Below are 22,098 nucleotides of genomic sequence, written 5' to 3' on the forward strand. Positions count from 1 at the left end.
CCCTAATAAGATTAATCTACTAGTGCACACACACAGTAACAAACACACACACAAGCTGTGCTGTTTTTGCTCACCTACTTGCAACAGATGTGACAGAATGAACACCGTGAATGTTCTGCTGTATGAAGAACTCTTAAGTTGCTGTACAACATGAACCTGATTTAATGTCCACAAACCAGGACTCCTGTGTTGTGATTGAAGCATCCTAGTTTATAATTGTGTACACTGTGCAGCTGTGGTGATTCCAGCACAGGGGTGGGCAAACCCAGTCCTGGAGGGCTTGTTTCCTGTATAGTTTAGTTCCAACACTAATCAAACACACCTGAACATGCTAGTCAGTGTCTTTAAGATCACTAGAAATTTATTAGCATGTGTGTTTAATTAGAGTTAGTGCTAAACTGTGCAGGACATCGACCCTCCAGGACTGAGTTTGACTGACCTCTGTTCTAGCAGTTTTTAATTACGTAGCTAGAAAAGTATAGTTCAAAATGCTATTAAAATCCCATTTACTGCTTCTTGAATTGCAGCCAATCACAGATAGTTAGAACAGATCTTTTAATTATTTATTTCTTTTTTTTTACTTTCTTTTTTGCAAATTCTGTCTTGTAGACATGATTGTAACTGCATGTTAATATGTGGCTATCAAACAATAGCAATGGGTGGGGGTAAACCGCACTGCTACCTCATGTTGTATTGGACCTTAAGATTGCTCAGATTTGGATCCTGTTTTAATTTTAGGTCATTTAAAAAAGAAACTTCTTGTGTTTATATCAATACAATAGGATTGTGGATGCAAAAATTCTGTTCAAACAACTCCCAAATGTTAATTTTGCATAATAGAAACCCTTAAAGATATGTTTATACAGCAAAAGTTTCACAGATACCAAGCCTTAAATGACACAAAACCACAAAATTATGAATTTACAGATAATTTAGACCATTTCATGTGGCATAATGTCTGAATTCTAAGCATAGCTTAATTCAAGTGCTATGGTTGGAATAAAACCATTTTGAATAATAACAAATTATATTAATTTACCTCTAAACAAAATAATATTTGTAAATGTATTTAGGAAAATGCTGTGTCTGTCCTTACAGTTTGGTATACATTTAGCTTATATAAGTTCTAAAAGGACATAAAGCAGAAATACCATGTGACTTACCTTATTCTTTGGTGGGAAACTCTGTAAGCAAGTAAGCTTGTCATTATTCTTCTTTCATGCTTTTTACACAATGTTTAGGGTACACCAATCCTATGGATTATTTGTCAACTCTTTTAATTTTTTTTTTCATTGAATTTCTCATTATACTATACTATATTTTGATGAAAACGCATACAATATTGTTTTAGATTATGTGGTACCTGCTTAGCATTTTAAGCTAAAGCACAAAATGGAAAAAGTCACTCTGTTAATAGTTTAAAAGTTTAACAATAACTCAAACAACAAAATTAGTAAATTGTCTTTCCTGTTAATTGAGAATGTCTGTTAATTACAATAAATCCCATTAAAACTTTAGTTTTCCGTCATAAAATAGTTCCTTTTTTAATGATAGTTGTTATCTCGATCAGTCAGCCTTAATATCAAATGTTTGAAAGGGTTTCACAAAATGCCCATACTCCACATTTGAGAGTGAAAAATGTAAAAACATTTATCAATAAACACCTTTTTTATGGCCACTTTCTCAGCTCATGTTTTTCAGCTGTGCTACAGTATGAGTATAGTGAAGAGCATTGTAACGTATACTGTACTGTAGTGTACTTACTAGTCGCTAGTGGGGGCTTAAGTTTCCTCATGCGCTTATTGAGCCGTTTGAAAAACATCTGAATCCAATCAGTCGTCCTGCACTGACACCGCGGGTCATCATCTCCGTGTGTCTTACTGTAAAACTGCAGCCAGCGTTGGATATGAGATGTGGTATTAGAGGAGAGGCGGGGATGTGGCTTAATCGCTATGGGAAATGTTTTCGGCAGACAGGGACGCCCGAGTCGAGTGACAGATCAGGACAGGGCGATATTGGTAAGAATTAATCGATCAAATAATCAATCAGTCAGTGGGTGTTGGGTTTCTGTCACCTACTGTACGTACGCGAGTAGATCTAGAGGCAACATATAGGCCTACTGTCCGTAATGAGTTCAGCCATAATGAACTACTGCCATTGACAGGATTATGAGCTGTCCTACTTTATACGACTGTGTGTGAGAAGAGAAACACGCTCACACACTTCAACAGAACGAAGAGGGAAATCATTATAGTTCATAAAGCACAACACAAAACCATAGAATATAACAGATCCTTAAATTACATGTAATGCAACTGAAGTAGCCTATGCATTACAGAGTATAATGTAATACACTAAAGCACAAAACAAAAGTAGAAGTAAAAGCGAAAGAAAAGTATGATTTACATAGAATATAAAGACATACTGAATGACAGATAATCTATTTATAAAAGCAAAATAATCTGTTGTGTGTGTGTGTGTATATATATATATATATATATATATATATATATATATATATATATATATATATATATATATATAGTTTTTTTTTCAACAAAATGAATGTATATATATATATATATATATATATATATATATATATATATATATATATATATATATATATATATATATATATATATATATATATATTTATATATATACATAGGCTATATGTATATATATATATATATATATATATATATATATATATATATATATATATATATTATATATATATATATATATATATATATATATATATATATATATATATATATATATATATATATATATATATTATTTATATATTAACTTTTTTTTGTTAACAAAAACCAGAAACAACTATCTAACTAATGCTGAGATGACTTATTTATATTTGTGTGTAATAATTTCAAAATGTATGTCTCATAATTATTAAGTATTTATAATGACGAAACTGACAATAATACTAATAATGAATAGCATTTCTTATTATCATGCTGCCTTGAATGTGAGTTATCTGCTATAAAAAGTATGTTACTTTATGAAAAATAAATTTATGGTTTACATCAAACAAAAATGAAGCATTGCATATTAAATAAATAATAAAAATATTTTAATATTGAGAGCTTGTTTTATCAAGCAACACTTTATAATATATCATATTAAAGCAAGGTTGTATATAAATGACATGTGCATGTTTTATGTTAATACCATTAGACATTTGTTTGTGTGCATGTTCGTGCTACACCTCATAAAATAAAAATTAATAACTTATCATCATCGCTGTCCAAATTATATATGACACAATGTTTAATACTTCAAGATATATTTAAAATTTAATAAATTGTTTAATAACATTCTACAATCAAATCCCAACTAACAAACTAGCATTTTGCCACATGAGACCTGAAAAAATACTGGCTGTGCCTGTTATTTTATTTTGTTGTTGTTGTTTTATGAGCCATGGAAATAAAAATAATAAGTTGTTTAAACATATTTAATTGTTATCAATGCTGTTATTTTTGTAAATAGTTTTGTAAAATTTAAATTTAATCAAACAAGTGAGAACATCAATAACTCTATTTATTATTATTATTATTATTATTATTATTATTATTATTATTATTATTGTTGTTGTTGTTGTTGTTGTTGTTGTTGTTGTTGTTGTTGTTGTTGTTGTTGTACAATTGTTTTTTTTTGTAAATTTTAGTTTAATCAAACAAGTAAAAAACAACCACAATATAATTTATTATTATTATTATTATTATTATTATTATTATTATTATTATTATTATTATTATTATTGTTGTTGTTGTTGTTGTTGTTGTTGTACAATTGTTTTTTTTTTGTAAATTTTAGTTTAATCAAACAAATAAAAAACAACCACAATATAATTTATTATTATTATTATTATTATTATTATTATTATTATTGTTGTTGTTGTTGTTGTTGTTGTTGTTGTTGTTGTTCACATTCAGGTAAAGTGTCTTTAGCTGCTTTTTTGACAAGAAATTGCTTTTATTAAAGAGGTTGTTTTTATTAAAAAACACGCCGTTATTAAATCTTATTTGAAATAAAATCAAATACAGAAATACAACCAGATATATATTTATATCAGTGTTATAACAGCATGGGTGCTTTTGAATGTTGTGTCGGGCAGCAGGGGGCCTAGATTCCAGGGAAATAAAAGAAAAAGAAGAAAAAAAGAGACAACTTTAGACTACACTGAGTCTCTCTGATAAGATTCTGCTGTCTTGTTTATCAGAACAACAGTGTTTCAGGTGAGCACGCACACAGATCTGCACTCACAAATCCTGTGCTTTGACAGCTGTTTGTTCGTCTCAGTCCACAAACTGATGTCTTTATAAATAAGAAGCGTATGTATAAGTGAACTGTCATGTTTCTGCATTACGTCCTGTCACTGGATCACAGCAACTCAAGCAGCAGAGAGATAAACTGAAACAATATCGGAAGAAAATCACATTACAGTTGGAGCGAGAGAGACGTCTGGCCAAACAGCTCCTGAAGGATGGCAAGAGAGAGTAAGACATTTCACATTACAGGCCATTGGTTATGTCAGCCGTCATGCATTACACAGGGCCTTTATAGTGCTGATTTGATACCATCTGTATTGATTTTGGCTGTGTGGATTTACTAATATGTGTGATTCATGAGTCATTTTTACAGACGAGCGCTTCTGCTGCTCAAAAAGAAACGCTACCAAGACCAGCTTCTGGACAAGACTGACATCCAGATAGACAACCTGGAGCGCTTGGTGGGTTTACATCATGTTACTCATTTTTAAAGTAATACAGGATTACTACTGGACTGGTCTAATATGAGTGCTCACTTTTTAGTGTTTTATGGAAATAGGCTCATTTTACAATTCTCATAGAGTTAAACAGTTGAGTTTTAACTTTTACCATTTTTGAATCTGACTGATTCAAACTGATCTCCAGATCTGACAGGAGCACTTTTAGCTTAGCTTAGCATAAATCATTGAATCAGATTAGACCATTAGCATTTCACATTAAAAAAAGAATACAAATAAATAAGTAGTTTTGATACACTGTAAAACCCAAAAAGTTAAAGTAACTCAAACCGTGTGAGAAAATTTATTGCAACAAACTGTTTAAGTTCAAAAACTAATCCAAATGAGTACTGTGAACTTAATTTACTAATGAAATCACTAATGACCTCCTCCTAGCAGCTGACTCTGGTTAACTATCCATTTTTTCAGCTTGATCTAAGTGCAGCTTTCGACACAATCTCACATAACATTCTTCTTGACAGGTGCGCTTCCATTGGCATTGGTAACATATCTCTCAGCTGGTTTCAATCACACCTCTCAGGTCGCACTCAGTTCATTCAATTAAACTCTTTCACCTCGTCATCAGTCCTCATCACTACTGTTTTGCCCCAGGGCTCAGTTTTGGGACACCTGCTATCTTCTTCCACTTGGTTATATTTTCTGCAAACATCAAATTCATTTTCATTGCTATGCAGATGACACCCAGCTCTACCCATCAACCAAACCCAACCTTAAACTCCCACCTTCATTCCTTACTAACTGCTTTGCAGACATCAAATCCTGGTTCACCTCAAACTTCCTGAAATTAAATGACAATAAAACAGAACTTCTAATTAGGTACACAATCCTACTCTAAACAAATCACATACCCTTTTCTATTCCCACAGATGATTCTGTCTTTACTCCCTTCCTTCAGGTTAAGAGTCTGGGGGTCATCTTCGACAGCCCCATTTCATTCACTGCACATGATAATAATGTCACCCGGTCTGCTTATTTCCACCTTCGAAATATAAATCGTTTACGTCCTTCCCTCACACCTCATTCAGCTGCCATTCTTGTTCATATTTTAGTAACATCCCATTTAGACTACTGTAATTCCCTTCTGTTTGACCTCCCTAATAAAACTCTTCATCAATTACAACTGGTACAAAACGCTGCAGCCCGTATTATCAAAAAAACATTGATATGATTGATTATCACAACAGACGCATTCCACAACAGCTTCACTGGTTTCCCATATTTTTCAGAATGAATTATAAAATACTTCTTTATCCACATTCTTGCTCCTACATACCTTGCTAATCTTGTTCATATCGCCACACCTTCTCGAACACTCAGGTCTTCTTCTTCCATTCACCTCACTGTTCCCTCTGTCCGACTTAAAGCTTCAAGCACATCTGTTTAGAACTGCTTATTCACTTTAACCCAACTGTATTTAAAAAAAAAAAAAAGTATTTTATTAACTTTTATTGTGTTTTTTTTTAACTGATTTTTTTAGCTGTTCTGTATGGTGACCTTGAGTGTCATGAACATATGTCATGGAAAAATATTAAATACAAATTTAATAAGAGGAAAAATCGAGAGAAGCAAAATATTAAATAAATAAATACATAAATAAAAAAAATAAAATAAATAAATAAATAAATATTAAGTAAAAATTTTGTTGAAATTTTGTAGGTTGTAATTTTTTTCAATATTTTGCTTGAATTTAATTGTATTATCTTTGAATTTCTCAATATGTTTGGTGACTAAAATATTATTTTAATAAATATATCTGTTTAATATATATATTTTTCTATTTTTTTTGTTTAAATACACTAAAATACAAATACATTTAATGCACTTAAATACATTGCTTATATTAAATGAGAATATAATAATATTATTTAATATTATTATAATATTTATTTTTGAAATGGGGTGTACTTAATTATGCTGAGCACTGTATGAATATACGCAATTAATAGGCTTATAAATAGACAATTTATAAACAGACAATTTATTATAGACAATTTGTATAAACAAAAGCATCTGCTAAATAAAAAAAAAAATATTTATTTAAGTTAATATTAAGTTCTCAGTGTCTCATCCTAAGAATCTTAAGACAGTTAGGTCTAAAAGAAGTAAAAAAAAAAAGGAACAATATGAATTTTACAATGTGATAAGGGAATTTATTAATTTTTTTGTTGGAAGCACTGATTGGTTGTCTCTTTTTTGTTAAAAAAATGGTGTGTTTCTTAAACAGTAGAGGTCCTTGCATTTTAATGCATTGTGTAACTTTGAATTTGAAAAGGTCTGAAATTCTTGCAACAAACAACATGAATGATATTTTAACTGTGCCTCACTTAGGTTCAAGACATCGAATTTGCTCAGATTGAAATAAAGGTCATCGAAAGTTTGAAGGATGGAAATGACTGTCTTAAGCAAATGCATGAGGTGAGTCTTTCTTTAGACTGAGACTATAGTTTATAATCACACATATATGCTGTATTGTAATAAGCAAATGCACCTGCAGTGGCTTAATAATGAATTGTCATTCATGTACAGCGCTGTTATTAGAAGCTAAGCTGATTCGTTGCTATGTTTTGGCTGGCGTGTAGTGTCAGTTGTTGTTAGTGGCGGCAGCAGCATGTTTTAGGACTGTTGGACATTGTTCTGGGATTAAAGGATTAAATATAACACTCTTAGATTACAGCGGGCCAGTCTTTGTCTTGTCCTAGACGGCTCTGTTGAGACTTATGAACATCCAGAGCTCCTTGATATCAACAACAGAACAAAACGGCCTTTTACTAAGCATGTTGATGTTTAAATTGACATAAACTGTAACTGCAGTCAATCTAAAGCTCTTTTCCTAATACAAGTCTTTCATTTGATCAAATTAATATAATATAATATAATATAATATAATATAATATAATATAATATAATATAATATAATATAATATAATATAATATAATATAATATAATATAGTGATCCTGTTCTAGGGGTGGCAAGGCAGTGGTGCAGTAGGTAGTGCTGTCGCCTCATAGTGAAAAGGTCGCTGGTTCGAACCTTGGCTCAGTTGACGTTTCTGTGTGGAGTTTGCATGTTCTCCCTGCCTTCCCGTGGGTCTCCTCCAGGTGCTTCGGTTTCCCCTACAGTCCAAAGACATGCGGTACAGGTTAATTTGGTTAGGTTAAATTGTCCGTAGTGTATGAGTGTGTGTGGATGTTTCTCAGAGATGGGTTGTGGCTGGAAAGGCATCCGCTGCGTAAAAAAAAAACTTGCTGGATAAGTTGGTGGTTCATTCCGCTGTGGCGACCCCAGATTAATAAAGGGACTAAGCTGACAAGAAAATGAATGAATGAATGTTCTAGGGGTCAAGTAAGTAATGGAAATAAATCCAAAGAAATAAATAAAAGTTTCAGGAAGTTTTATTTATTTAATTATTTATTTACATTTGGTCTGTTTAATTATTCCTTTATTTCTCATTTTTGTGTGTTTGTTTGTTTTACCCTAACCCAAAACCTTCCCTTGGTTAGGACCCTCAAAAAATAAATAATTAAGCACTTCACACTTGCATCAATGTAGCATATTTACATCAGGCACTTTCTTACAATCACTTTATATATAAAAAAAAACAAAAACATTGAGCATTTAGAAAATGTGCCTCAAAGGTGAGTAGGTGTGACATCCACCTTCAGAAACACTCTTCTCTCTATGAAAACAAACTAAAAGACTCCCTTCTCGCTACTTTAGCTCCTAATTCTATGAGCATAAACAATTTCTTTGTATAGCACTTCTTGTGTTTGTTGCCTATTCTTGTTAAATCGCTGAATGCCTCCTCAATGGTAAATATTTTTAAACAAAAGCAAATCTCATTTAGTACCAAATCATTAAATTTAAACAAAACTGACTATTAAGAAAATTTATATAACTATGTAATCCTAACAAAATGAGAGAAACAATGGTAACACTTTATTTTGATGGTCCGTTTGTTGAATTTAAGTTACATTGCAACTAATTCTCATAGGATTATAATTGGACTGTTAGGTTAGGGTTAGGGTTAGTGTAAGTTAACATGTACTTGCTACGTTTTCTATAGTTAGTTAAATGTCTGTTGAAGGAGCAGTATCAGCCGATAATAAGCAGTAAGACAGTCTACTAATACTCAGATGGACCATAGTGTTACCCAAAAATTATCTTCAGATGTTTACACAGTATGTGGAAATGAGGAACACACAATCAAACTATCATTTCAATAGTTTCTTCAGTCACCGTAGCCAGACGATGAAGCATTCAATCGTTAATGTCCAAACACATCTTTATATAAGTTCAGTATTGTTGTTGCAAATGAAATATAACACAGAAAACCCTATTTAAATATTTTCCAGTTGACTAGATATTAATTAACAGTCATACAAACATCTTTACCAAAGCATGTCTACTTGACGGTTGGTCTCGCGCGACCACCATGTTTGTAGTTTATTTACACTTTTCACCCGCATTTGTAGTTGATTGAACTCTTAGTAGGATAACAAAAATTTAACTCAACACCTCAAAAAAAGCAAAAAATTAGTTAAATGATTTGCTGCTCAATAAACATTTATTATTATCATCATGTTGAAGACCCTTTTGCTACTTACAGTAATATTTGGCTCAAAGGAACTGAAATATTTTGTAACATCAGTCTTTATAGGCACTTTAAAACAGCCTCATGCATCTTTGCTTAAAAACAGCTTATATAACAATAACATGTTTAGGATTTAGACTTATTTATGAGTATATTCAACTTTTGTTTACTGGTTGATTGATTTGTGTGGAATGTTTTGAGGTTCATCTCTGTGAGCAACAGTAACCAAACGGAGGTGGAGGTTAGCGAAGGGTCAGTCGTGTTATAAATTTATATATAAAAAAGGGATTTGCTGCTCTATTGTGAACATCTGACATTGAACATTGAAAATAATTTTTCATGCCTCGGATTAGTCTTTTTTTCTCTTCAGGTCATGTCACTGGAGGAGGTGGAGAAAATCCTAGAGGACACAAAGGAGGCCATTGAATATCAGAAGGTTAAAAACACATTCAATTCACTTCATAATTAAATGCTGAATAGACTTAAAACATGTACAAGTGTTCTGCATTACGTAAACCAATGAAAGAAGCCAAGGTGCATTTATATTAAAGAAGTCTTATTATGCTATAGTACTTTGTGGATTTCTGAGCATGAAAAAGCTCTGTAAAGTTACAAAGTCACATAAAAGAGAGTCTATTTTCTGTCTGATTTAGTAAACACTGTTTCTGAACACCCTTAAAGTCTGTACGAATCAAAATTTGCAATGTTTAATTTGCTAGTGCACTTTTTAGGTCAGTGTTTCTCAACCACTGTCCTGGAGGACCAACAGTACTGCATGTTTTGGATGTCTCTTTTGTCTGTAACACCCATTACTATGCTGCATCCCAATTTGCATAAATATACTATGCCCTAAAAGTATGTATTTTTTGTGAAGGAAAAATATAAACGCTTGAGTGTGTGACAAAAGTATGCAAGCTTTGGGACATACTACTTCCTCATTATAGATCATTATGTTGCTTAGTTATGAGCCCTGTCAATCATCCACACATCATTCACATTTCTTCCATACTAAATTAATTACAGGTTAATCTCCCATTCACCAGTCTTTCATGCCGAAAAATCTCCTCAGGTCTTTGGATAATTAAGCATTCAATCGTTAATGTCCAAACACATCTTTATATAAGTTCAGTATTGTTGTTGCAAATGAAATATAACACAGAAAACGCTATTTAAATATTTTCCAGTTGACTAGATATTAAATACCAGTCATACAAACATCTTTACCAAAGCATGTCTACTTGACGGTTGGTCTCACGCGTCCACCATGTTTGTAGTTTATTTACACTTTTCACCCGCATTTGTAGTTCTAATCGCATTCATGTCCAATGCGCAATGTACTTTTGGCAATATGAGTGGTTAAAGTATGGATGCTTCTACACCTACATTTTTTTACCAGAAATTGTAAACCATCCGGGATCTGTTGGCATACTGTTTTCAACATACTACGATTTGGGACATACTCATTCTGTTTCTATTAATGACAGTCATTCTTTGATGATGTCAGTTTAACGGCTTCAGGCACAATTTCCATTAACACTTTATAATAACTACACACTATAAACCATATATTAAGCATTAGCAAATAGTGAATTCATTATCTGTTAAGCATTAACTTTGCATAAAGGTTAGTAAACAGTTTAAAACTAAAGCTACAAATGCTCTATTCTTGACTTCAAACCACATTTATAATGTGCTTAGTAATTGTACTTTCATAATTTGTTAATAATTTATTTTTCATTACTTAATTTAGTGTTTCATTATTCACAAACCTAATTATTTAAGCATAGTTGGTTGTTTTTAGGATCATTCAGAATGAGTTAGTACATGATTTATAAACTGTTCAAATTAACATTTATAATTCTTATTATTCAGGCATATAGGAATAGTTAATTTGTATGTTAACAAATGCTTTATTAACTCAACTTCAACCAGTTTTGTGACCCAATCTAAAGTGAGGACTATTTATGCTTTATAAATCTCTTATAAATGACAATTAAAGGCTCAGTTCTATTCTAAACACGAAAAAAGAAAATAAATTACTTTATTCATTCCTGTTCGTTTGAAGATACACAAATGAAACTGCTTCAATGGAAAAATAAATCTTTGCAACCTTATCTAAAATAAAATCATTGTTGGGTTTCAACATCAAATCCTATTATATTGTTAAATTATTATATTGTTGTTGTTTTACATAATTGTATGTCGTATTTTGACACTCCTGTCATTCAGCAATGTTTAAACTTTACAGTAATTTTACTTTTTAGATAAGATTGCCAAGAATATTGTTTATTTTAAATTAAGCGTTTAATCATTATTTGTAAGGGATTTATAAAGTATAAATAGTCCTTACTTTAGATTAGGTCACAAAACAGCATGCAGTTGAGTTAATAAAGCATTTGTTAACATACATAGTAACCACTAATATTAGCCTGAACAATAAGATGTATAAACATTGATTTTAATAGTTTATTAATCATTTACTAACTCATTCTGAATGATCTTAAAAACCACCAACTATTCTTAAATACAAATGGTTTGTAAATAATGCGATACTTCATTTAGGAATGAAAAATAAAACATTAACAAAGAATAAAAATACAATTGTTAAGCACGTTATAAATTTGGTTCTAAGTCAAGAATAGAGCATTTATAGCTGCAGTTATAAACTGTTTACTAACGTTTATTAATGTATAGTTAATGCTTTACAGATAATGAATTGACTATTTGCTAATGCTTAATAAATGGTTCATAGTGTGTAGTTATTATGAAGTGTTACCCAATTTTCTTAACGATGCCCCTCTTACTGTTAGTTTGCTATGAGGGAATGATGCACAAAAACAAACCCCGCCCTCTACTCAATATTCAGTTTTAGCTGGAAGTACATAAATATATCATAAGATTTAATAAGACCCATTCTGTTAAATGAGGTGTGGTTGAGTTGTGTTTGTAGTGTTTTGTTTTTCATGTTCAAGACACACTATTTTACATGTATTACTAGTATACAGTACATTGAGGCATGCGACCTGGAAGCACAAAGCCAGTCATAAGTGTATTTAGTCACCTTTAAAAATGTCGAAAGGACATGATCACCTATGAAATTGACTTAAATCATAAAAATCATGAATTTGTTTCATGGTATTGACTAATATCAATAATTTCCCAGTTTAGAGTTTGCAAACTAATAGTGACAAGTAGACAGTACTTTTTTTTGTGATTTTATTTTTAGATAAAACATAATATTCGGCGAAGCAGTGGAGCAGTAGGTAGTGCTGTCGCCTCACAGCAAGAAAGTCGCCGGTTCGACCCTCGGCTCAGTTGGCGTTTCTGTGTAGAGTTTGCATGTTCTCCCTGCGTTTAGGGGGTTTCACTAGGTGCTTCGGTTTCCCCCACAGTGCAAAGACATGTGGTACAGGTGAATTGGGTCGGCTAAATTGTCCGTAGTGTAAGAGTGTGTGTGAATGTGTGTGTGGATGTTTCCCAGAGATGGGTTGCGGCTGGAAGGGCATCCGCTGTGTAAAAACTTGCAGGATAAGTTGGCGGTTTGGGTTCATTCCGCTGTGGCGACGCCGGATTAATAAAGGGACTAACTCAACAAGAAAATGAATGAATGAATATAATATTTGTACTACGTTTTAGTATTTTGGGAGTTTTTAATTCTTTTTTTAATCATTTTGTTCACACTCTCTTTCAAAGGCAAAGAAAAGGCATGTACTGTAAATAAAAAGATCCTGGTTGCTTTACATTTTTAAGCTGAATCAAATTAACCTTATGAGTCTATTGAACTTATGTCAAACTGACTTAAAACAGCTTGTGTAACTTATAAAGTTAAGTTAAAGCATGATTTACTTAGTTTATTAAGTTACAGTTAACTAACACCTATGCTGTCATGACTAATCGATGATATTTTTACAGTGTAGGATTAGGGGTATAAAATAAAATTGTACTTCTTAAATAGAATAAAAACGTGTCTTAAGTGTCTATGGCTATGTTTACACTACACCAATGTAGCCAAAAAGCGAAGCATTTTCCCTGTGGATTTAAAGACAAAAAAAATCATGTTTACGCTGTATTTCCATGTTCATGAAAACATGGCCTAAAATGCTATATTTCTAATGCCAGGCTATATTTTTGCATTATCATCTTGTATTAAACAGTATTTAGGGAAGTGATGACATCGTTGGTGGCTCAGTGCTGGTGTGGATGTAGAATTTGCTGTGTGTGTGTGTAAGATGCGTCTCCACTGTTGGCTGTAATTTAAATTCAATCCACGTTTTGCTGATGAAGCATTAGCAAACACTTGAGCAGCAACAACACTACCACATACTCCACCATTGTTTTGTGTTTGTGTTTAATCTACCCCACAGGGACAGGACTACAGCTGAATTTTAAAAACGTCTACTTTGTAACCTGGGACCTGTTTCAGTAAAGAGCTTTAACCAACTCGGAGTTTAAATTTGAACTCGGAGTTGATTTACAGAGAGATTAAAAACTCTGAGTTTTCGGTTTTAGAACAGCGGATCTAAGTTAGGTCAATCAACTTTGAGTTGACCAACTCAGAGTTAAACCTGCACACCGTGACTATAAAAATAAATTTTCAATAGTGACCATGACAACATCTGAAAAAAGAGATCCCCATTTCTTTCTCCAGCTAAACTTGATGTGCTCAAGCAAAGTTATGGCAAATATGAGCATGTTTTTTAAAAAGAAACACCACTGCATCAATGAAACAGAGGCCGTTAGAGAGGGGAAACAGCTCAGATTAATGCGCAATTTTACATTTAAAGTATTTAAATGTTTATGTAACATTACAGTATATAGTAAGTAATATTTTGTGTGACATTTATAAAAATTTTTACACACGTTCCCACTTTTATACACGTTGATCAGTTTTAATAAATTTAAAAGTGCACTTGAGTGTCAGCCTTTTTATTGATAAAGTGATAGAGGTTAATATGACATTTAGAATTTAAGCAGAACTAAACAATAGTTTTATTTAATATTTGTTTAATCTAGTGAATTTAAGTTAATTATTTATTAAAAAAGGACAAGCCATTCTCGTACGTGACTGTTCTTTGTGTGTGACTAAAATGTAGGCAATAGCAATGTTTCCATCCAAATATGTTAATTAAATTTATGCGCAAAACTGGAATAATGCATAAAAGATGTAACTTCTTGATTAAACAGGCACCAAATATCAACATTAAAAAACAGAATTTACTGCGATAGAAAAAGCTGGGTCAATCTTTGCTTAACTTAATAAATGTAATTGCGCCTCAGAAGACAATGCTGACACACAAAAAATACGTCGGGGCGTTTGAAGCCATGAGATGCGGAGAACAGATGCTCTTAACATGTTCAAGACGCTCTGTAGGTCATTAATAATATAATGACATTAATACTGAAACGGTAAAGGCATTTTAGAATGAATGACCAAAACAACATTTAAGATGTTTTACAGTGTGCTCAGCCAGCTGGTTTGTCCATTCACACACATTTTAATCATAATCTCTTATAACAAACATTTTTTTAATGTATAGGCCCACTGTAATTTGTTTAGTAAAAATGTTTCCATCGTAGTTTATGCGCATCTTTTCTTATCGAATAGAAGTTTATCCTACTTAGTTATGCAAATATTTTTATGCAAAAAAATGTTAAATTTTCAAAAGTTATGTGCATCATGACGTTTCCATCAATCGTTTTTATGCGCATCTCCAAAATGAGCATTAAAATAGGAGGGTGGAAAAGTAAGGCTAAGGCGAGAAATACCGCTTTGTCTTTTAAAAAGGGGTGGAAACCGACAGAAACTGAATTTAGAGGATAATACCTGCTCCTGAACAGGTTAGGTTCACAGAGTAAGTTACCACGGTAACTGACTCTGAGTTAAAATTACCTGTCTTTCAGAAACAAGCTTGACTTAGCCTGCTTTCTCAAGTTTAACAAACCTGACATTTTGAAATAGGAAAACTCAAAGTTTCGCTCATTTCAGGGTCAAAATACTCTGAGTTTTCACTTAACCTCTTTTCTGAAACAGGCCCGTTCTTAGAATGACACTGTTTTGTTGTAAATTAGCATGCAAAACACACAACAAGTTTTCCTTTTTTAAGCCAAAAAAGGAAACTTTCCAGTTTGTGTACAAAACAGTTGCATTTTGAGACTGGAAATGCATAAATCTGAAAACAGATTACAAAGTAGAAGTTTTTAAAACCACCACAGCTGTCTTGTTCTTGTGAACAACCAAAAATGAGAGTCTATGAAAACAAAGATGCCATGTGTGTTTGCATTGTATGTGTTTAGGGAGGTGCCAAGTGCTAACAAACACACATCAATGGTAGAGTATGTGGTTGTGTTTATTTTGTTCATTTTTGTTAAAGCTTCATCAGCAACGTGTGGATTCAACCAACAGCTTGTTTTTGAAAATGTTGTGTAAACATGAAACTATCTTAGGTCATGTTGACAAAAATTTATTTTCATTTAAAAACACATCTTATTTTTCCCATTTGGCCTTCCGTCCACACCATGAAAGCTTTTTTAGGAAACTAAACCATATCTTTTTGAAAACACTATCCAAAGTCAATCAATTTGAAAATTAATTTGTTTGAACTGTGAAAATGGACACTTTCGAAAAGGATGCATTTTTGTCATGTGACCATTTCAGCTAATAGTGAACGAAATTGTAAAGATATTTTGAATGCTTTCCTTTTTGACAGCTTTATCAAACCTTAATGTCAGTTTTTCCATGACATTTTAAAGAGATGGAAAGTAAATAAACAGCAGGTGAATATAATGCAGATAAAAGTGTCTTTCGTCTGTGCACATGCACAGTATTAAAAGAGTTTATAGTTGTTTTAGTGTTAATAATGGAAAGAATTAAACATTATAGTGTGGTGTTACGGCATGCGCATGTGAGTCACAACATAAAAGAGAGATCAAACAACAAAATACTATTAAGGCCCGTGCACACCAAAACGCTTTTTGCTCGCATTTTATTTCGACGTTTAACGCCTCCTGACTAAATAAAGGGCATCAATGTGATCATGCACACCAACGCGCGAAACGGCAGGCACAAAACTTCGTTTAAAAAAAAAAAAAGCCTCATGCTCGTTTTCTTGTTTTGATATGCAGCGTCAAAACCTTCTCAGATTGGCACTTTTGTTCACTTGTACGGAGCTGCTGAAGTTACAGTCAACAGCACTTGGAGGCGCTCAAGTGGAAAACTGCCAATGCAAGCGCACATTGAAGAAGATGCCCAGAGGGGATATGAACGTGGAGCTGCTTATTGCACTGGTGAACAATAATTTCTTCATCGCTAGAGCTGGAGCTGCTGTTTGAACAATCCATGCTTGTTTGAGTCACAAGTAACTTTAACTAAGTATGTAAACTTCCTCTCTTCCTCTTCAGCTGTGCTATAAGTGAGTGTCAGAAGCTTAAAGTTGTGTAGCGCCATCTCACGTCAAGAAGTAATTTTGCATACTCTTCTGCTTGACGGCAGTGAAAATCGCTTGGATACGCTGACGATAAACACAAACGAAAAGCGTCCCGGTGTGTAGGAGCCTTTATTGCAAATATTTAGAATAAATAAAACTAATGTAACAACAGTCAGTCAAAGCAACAAACAAATGTCTAGGAATAACAAAAAAAAAAAAAAAAAAAAAAACTTAAGATAACTTAAGATGTAGAGAAATACGCAAATATCTTTACATATGTAAAATAATTAAAATATTAAGGATATATATATATATATATATATATATATATATATATATATATATATATATATATATATATATATATATATATATATATATATATATATATATGTATGATATGATACGGATTTATATAGGATATAAATATAAATTATTAAAATATTACAAAACATTATTTTCTAGCCTACATAAATTTAAAAACCACTGCGTTAAATCCTTCTTCATCTCGGGAGGCTTTTTCAGTTCATTTAATTTGCTTTTGTAACATGTTATGATTATTATTAGTATTATTATTTATTATATGTATATTTATATTTGTTTTATTAAAAACAAGCTTAGATTTGTCCACCTTCAGGTTTTAGACTATATGGGGCATAGCATGTGTATTAGAATGTAACTATTTTAACCACACTTCGTTATTATTGTTCATTTATTTGTTTGCTGGAAATTAGAAATGAATTTAGAAATAGTTTTGAAACAAATTTTTGCGCTTAACAAACGAAATTAATTGTTTATAGGCTAATTGATGTCTGTGTATACAAGATTTCCCTATCCTAAAGTGAAAGTGAATTATGAGATGCCTTATCTCTCATTCTTGCACTGTAGGTGCTCTGTCTAACTGTTTTTTTTTTTCTTTTTGCTAGTGAAATGCTCAGTTTTTTTCACTTCCCCTTACTTTACGTCATGTAAATAGAAAATGCGCATATTGCGCGACGCAAATGGCTCTTAAAGGGAATGGTAGATACGACTCTGATGGGTTTATTCTCAAAACACACCTATAACTCATTGAGCAAATAAACTCAACCCTTTTAGACCATTCGCCATGGCGCAAACCGGATTTTCCCGTTCTAAAAATAGCAAAAGTGAATTCTGACACGCCCTGAATGCGTTTGCCATACACTCACTGGCCACTTTATAAGGTACACTGCTCGTTAACAGAACTTTCTAATCAGCCAATTACATGGCAGCAACTCGGGTGTAGATAGGTATGTAGACATGGTCAAGACGAACCGCTGCAGTTCAAACTGAGCATCAAAATGGGGAAGAAAGATCAATTAAGTGACTTTGAACCTGGCATAGTTGTTGGTGCCAGATGGGCTGGTCTAAGTGTTTCAGAAACTGCTGATCTTCCGGTATTTTCACTCACAAGCAACTCTAGGGTTTTGAGAGAATGGTCCGAAATAGAGAGAATGTCCAGTGAGTGGCAGGTGGCAGTTCTGTGGGCGCAAATGCCTTGTTGATGCTAAAGGTTAGAGGAGAATGGCCTGACAGGTTTCAGCTGATAGAAAGGCAACAGTAACTCAAACAACCACTCATTACAACTGAGGTATGCAGAATAGCATCTCTGAAAGCACAGCAAATTGAACCTTGAGGCAGATGGGCTACAGCAAAGAAACTGAGGCTACAATCCGCACAGGTTCACCAAAATTGAACAAAAGAAGATTGTGAAAACGTTGCCTGGTCTGATGAGTCTTGATTTCTGCCGCAACATTCATGTTAGAGTTAGAATTTGGCTTAAACAACATAAAAACATGGATCCATCCTGACTTGTATAAACGGTTCAGGCTGGTGGTGGTGGTTTAATGGTGTGGGGGATATTTTCTTGGCACACTTTGGGCCCATAAGTACCAATTCAGCATTGTGTCAACGCCCACCTGAGTATTGTTGCTGACCATGTTCATCCCTTTATGACCACAGTGTCTTCTCGCAGGATAACACACCATGTCATAAAACCCGAATTATCTCAGACTGGTTTCTTGAACATGACAATGAGTTCATTGTACTCAAATGGCCTCCACAGTCACCACATGTCTCAATCCAATAGAGCACCTTTGGGATGTGGGGGAGTGGGAGATTCGCATGATGAATGTGAAGCTGACAAATCTGCAGCAACTGCGTGATACTATCATGTAAATATGGACCAAAATCTCAAATGAATATTTTCAATAGGTTGTTGAATCTATGCCACAAAGGATTAAGACAGTTTTGAGGGCAAAAGTGGGTCCAACTTGGTGCTAGTAACTACATTACTTAACTACATTCATTCATTTATTTATTTTCATGTCGGCTTAGTTCCTTTATTAATCCGGGGTCGCCACAGCGGAATGAACCGACAACTTGCTGTGAGGCCACATCACTACCTACTGCGCCACTGCTTCGCAACTTTAACTACATTATATAAATAATGCAAAACAAACCCAAACAGTAAAAGATTCAACTAGATGGTGGATATTAACTTGAGTAACCGCGCAGTGAACCAATTATGGATAAGTAATGCAGGATCCAATCAGGATCTGCCACATTCTCCAACGAGATCTGGAGTCTTGGGAATCTCACAGTGGACATGGAGCATTTTTAGGCAAAAAATGTATCCAGATTAGTGTAGACATAGCCTTAAAATGCAAGGGGAATATCTTTTTATTTGTTTTGTTTTTGGTTGCATTTCATGTAAACGTCGTCTAAGTTGCTTTTTAATCCATTATCAGAGCAGCTCTACTTATGGATCTTTACAATTATTAAAAATGTATTCATCACCATTGAATCAACATCTTTCTTTATCTTCATCTTTCCTTTTATTGCATTATTTCAAATGTGTATATTTTATTGCTGCAAAACTCCAAAACAGCAAATAGATGATCTCCTGGCGGGCTGTCTGAAAGAGGAGGATGAGGACGCTGTGCTAGCAGAGCTGGAGACCCTCACCCAGGTGTGGAGACTTTTACCTGTCCTACGTCTTTATCCTCAATGTCTCATTCAGCATTTCTTTCTTCCTCCTGGCCAGGGTGAAGACACAGCACTTTCAGAATTACCCACTGATCCACCGCCAGCAGCACCTGAGGGAGGGACAGGTGTTGTTTTACTCCCTGAATAACACAGCTCTTTCATTTGGCTTTTGATTGCATTGTGTCAGTGGGTTTGTTCTGTGTGTGTTTGCAGAAATCAAGACGGAGCGAGAGATGCTGGTAGCGTAACGTCTGATCCTACAACCTGGATCATCGCTTTGTGTTTAATCAAAGGAAGAGCTCAGGGAATTAAATTGGCAGAAAAAAGGCTTTCATAGGGTATTTTATAGGCTCTCTAGAAAATCTGGAGAATTTTGAAATATAAAGGTTTGCATTCTTGTTTACCAGGCTTGAAAAAGCAATACAAAGGCATTAAAGTTTATTTATTGTGATTAGTTATAACCTGATTTTAATGATATTGAAAACACTTGTTTACAGTCAGGGTAATGCTAACAATAAGGGATCATTTGTTTGTTAACATTAATGTGTCATCATTTATTGGTTGAGCTTCTATATTGACCACAAAAGAAAATAGTTTAAAGAATGTTGTAAACAAATGACTTCCATAGACTCTTTTATTTATACTATGGATGTCAGTGATTACGGTTTTACAACATTCTTCAAAATATCTTCTTTTGTGTTCAACGGAAAGTAAAGGAAACTCATTGAGGTTACTTGCACATTAGTAAATGATGATTAAATTTACATTTTTAGATGAAATGTACTTTTAAAGCATTTATTAAGGAAAATTTATGGATTTTGTAAGACTTTACTGGTATCATTGATGTGCTGGAGCAAACTAAAACTGAACAGCAGTATTATTAATAACTAATGTAAAATAAATATGACATCCATTGTTATGTTTGTTATTAAAACTTATATTTGTGTATATAAAATAAATAAACCATATTAGTATAAAACATTATAGTACAAAACATACTGTAATAGTATAATAGTATGCAGCTTAGTCCCTTAATTAGTCAGGGGTCGCCACAGCGTAATGAATCGCCAACTTATCCAGCATATGTTTGACGCAGCGGATGTCATTCCAGCTGCAACCTTTAAGTGAGAAACACTCATCCACTCTCATTCACACATATACACTACAGACAATTTAGCTCACCCAAAACCTATAGTGCATGTCTTTGGACTTGTGGGGGAAACCAGAGCACCTGGAGCAAACCCATAATAGTATGAAACAAATAAAAATATTATTAAACCACAGTCTGTACTACAAAGCTTGATTAATAATAAGCCTTTTATTAAAAGTACATAAATAAATAGTGTAATTTGATTAGATGGAAAAAATGCACTAATGCAACACAATACATTGGAAATATTTTTTATTAATTTAGCAATTTTGTTTTAAATGTAACCAATTTAATATAAGCTTTCAAAAGCTGTGAATCAATATATGTTTTCAATTGTATATTTGTATGCATTTCAAATAGAGAATTTAAAAAAGAGGTCTATCACTAATTCACTATTTTAAAACTAATGTTTCCATTTTGAGCCTTATCATTGGCATTTGTATTAAATCTTTAATCGTCGAGAATCAAAATTCAACCTAATTGAAAGGAGAAACAGAACTGTATTGAAATAGAACATCTGAATCAAAACTCGGCCGTAATATTCAATATAGTCATGATTTTAGAATACAGAGATAAACCTTCTATATATTTTTTCTTTCAAAAACAAAATTTTAATGAAACAGTTTTAAATAATAACACAAATCATATCAGTTTATAAAAAATATTTTTTTATGTGTGTTTAGGATAATTTTGTCATGAAAATATCTACTTAAAAGACCATTTACTAAATAATATCAGCTTCAATGATCCTGAAATAGTTAGGTGAAGTATTAATAAAAAATAATAATAATACTTCACAATAGCACTTCACAAACAACAAACAAAATAAATTAAATAAAAAATGTATAGACAAATAAAACAAAATAAACAACAAATATACAAAAGCATATATGCATACATTTACAAATATATGCACACAATAGTCCTCACATATGCATATACATGCACGCACTGTACATGCATACATACATACATACATACATACATACATACACCTAAACAATATACATAAAACGCATACACTTTACAAACTGTTATATTCATACGTGATTTTAAAAAGGTGCGTCTTAACATGCTTTTTAAAAGCATAAATGCTGGGGGATTCT

At 32.8% G+C, this 22,098-nt stretch overlaps 1 protein-coding gene across 8 annotated transcripts in view; it reads left to right on the forward strand.

Annotated features, from left to right (window-relative positions):
* The first annotated feature begins 600 nt into the window (after positions 1–600).
* The window catches only part of chmp6a (charged multivesicular body protein 6a), a 22,663-nt gene continuing 1,165 nt past the window's right edge, over positions 601–22,098 (forward strand). The window contains exons 1-9 of one of the 8 annotated variants that reach the window (XM_073945016.1): positions 1,013–1,194; positions 4,148–4,268; positions 4,420–4,529; positions 4,675–4,762; positions 7,148–7,234; positions 9,783–9,848; positions 19,745–19,825; positions 19,901–19,967; positions 20,056–22,098. The exon at positions 20,056–22,098 is cut by the window's right edge and continues 740 nt beyond it. In XM_073945016.1, coding sequence (XP_073801117.1) covers positions 7,226–7,234; positions 9,783–9,848; positions 19,745–19,825; positions 19,901–19,967; positions 20,056–20,090 — 258 coding nt within the window. In that variant the 5' untranslated portion in view covers positions 1,013–1,194; positions 4,148–4,268; positions 4,420–4,529; positions 4,675–4,762; positions 7,148–7,225 and the 3' untranslated portion in view covers positions 20,091–22,098. Of the gene's footprint in view, positions 2,019–4,147; positions 4,269–4,419; positions 4,530–4,674; positions 4,763–7,147; positions 7,235–9,765; positions 9,849–19,744; positions 19,826–19,876; positions 19,968–20,055 lie in introns of all 8 variants that reach the window. The other 7 variants (XM_073945014.1, XM_073945013.1, XM_073945015.1 and 4 more) reach the window with 7 other exon arrangements.

This window comes from Danio rerio, chromosome 3 (genome assembly GCF_049306965.1).
Source record: "Danio rerio strain Tuebingen ecotype United States chromosome 3, GRCz12tu, whole genome shotgun sequence".
NCBI classification, from domain to species: domain Eukaryota; kingdom Metazoa; phylum Chordata; class Actinopteri; order Cypriniformes; family Danionidae; genus Danio; species Danio rerio.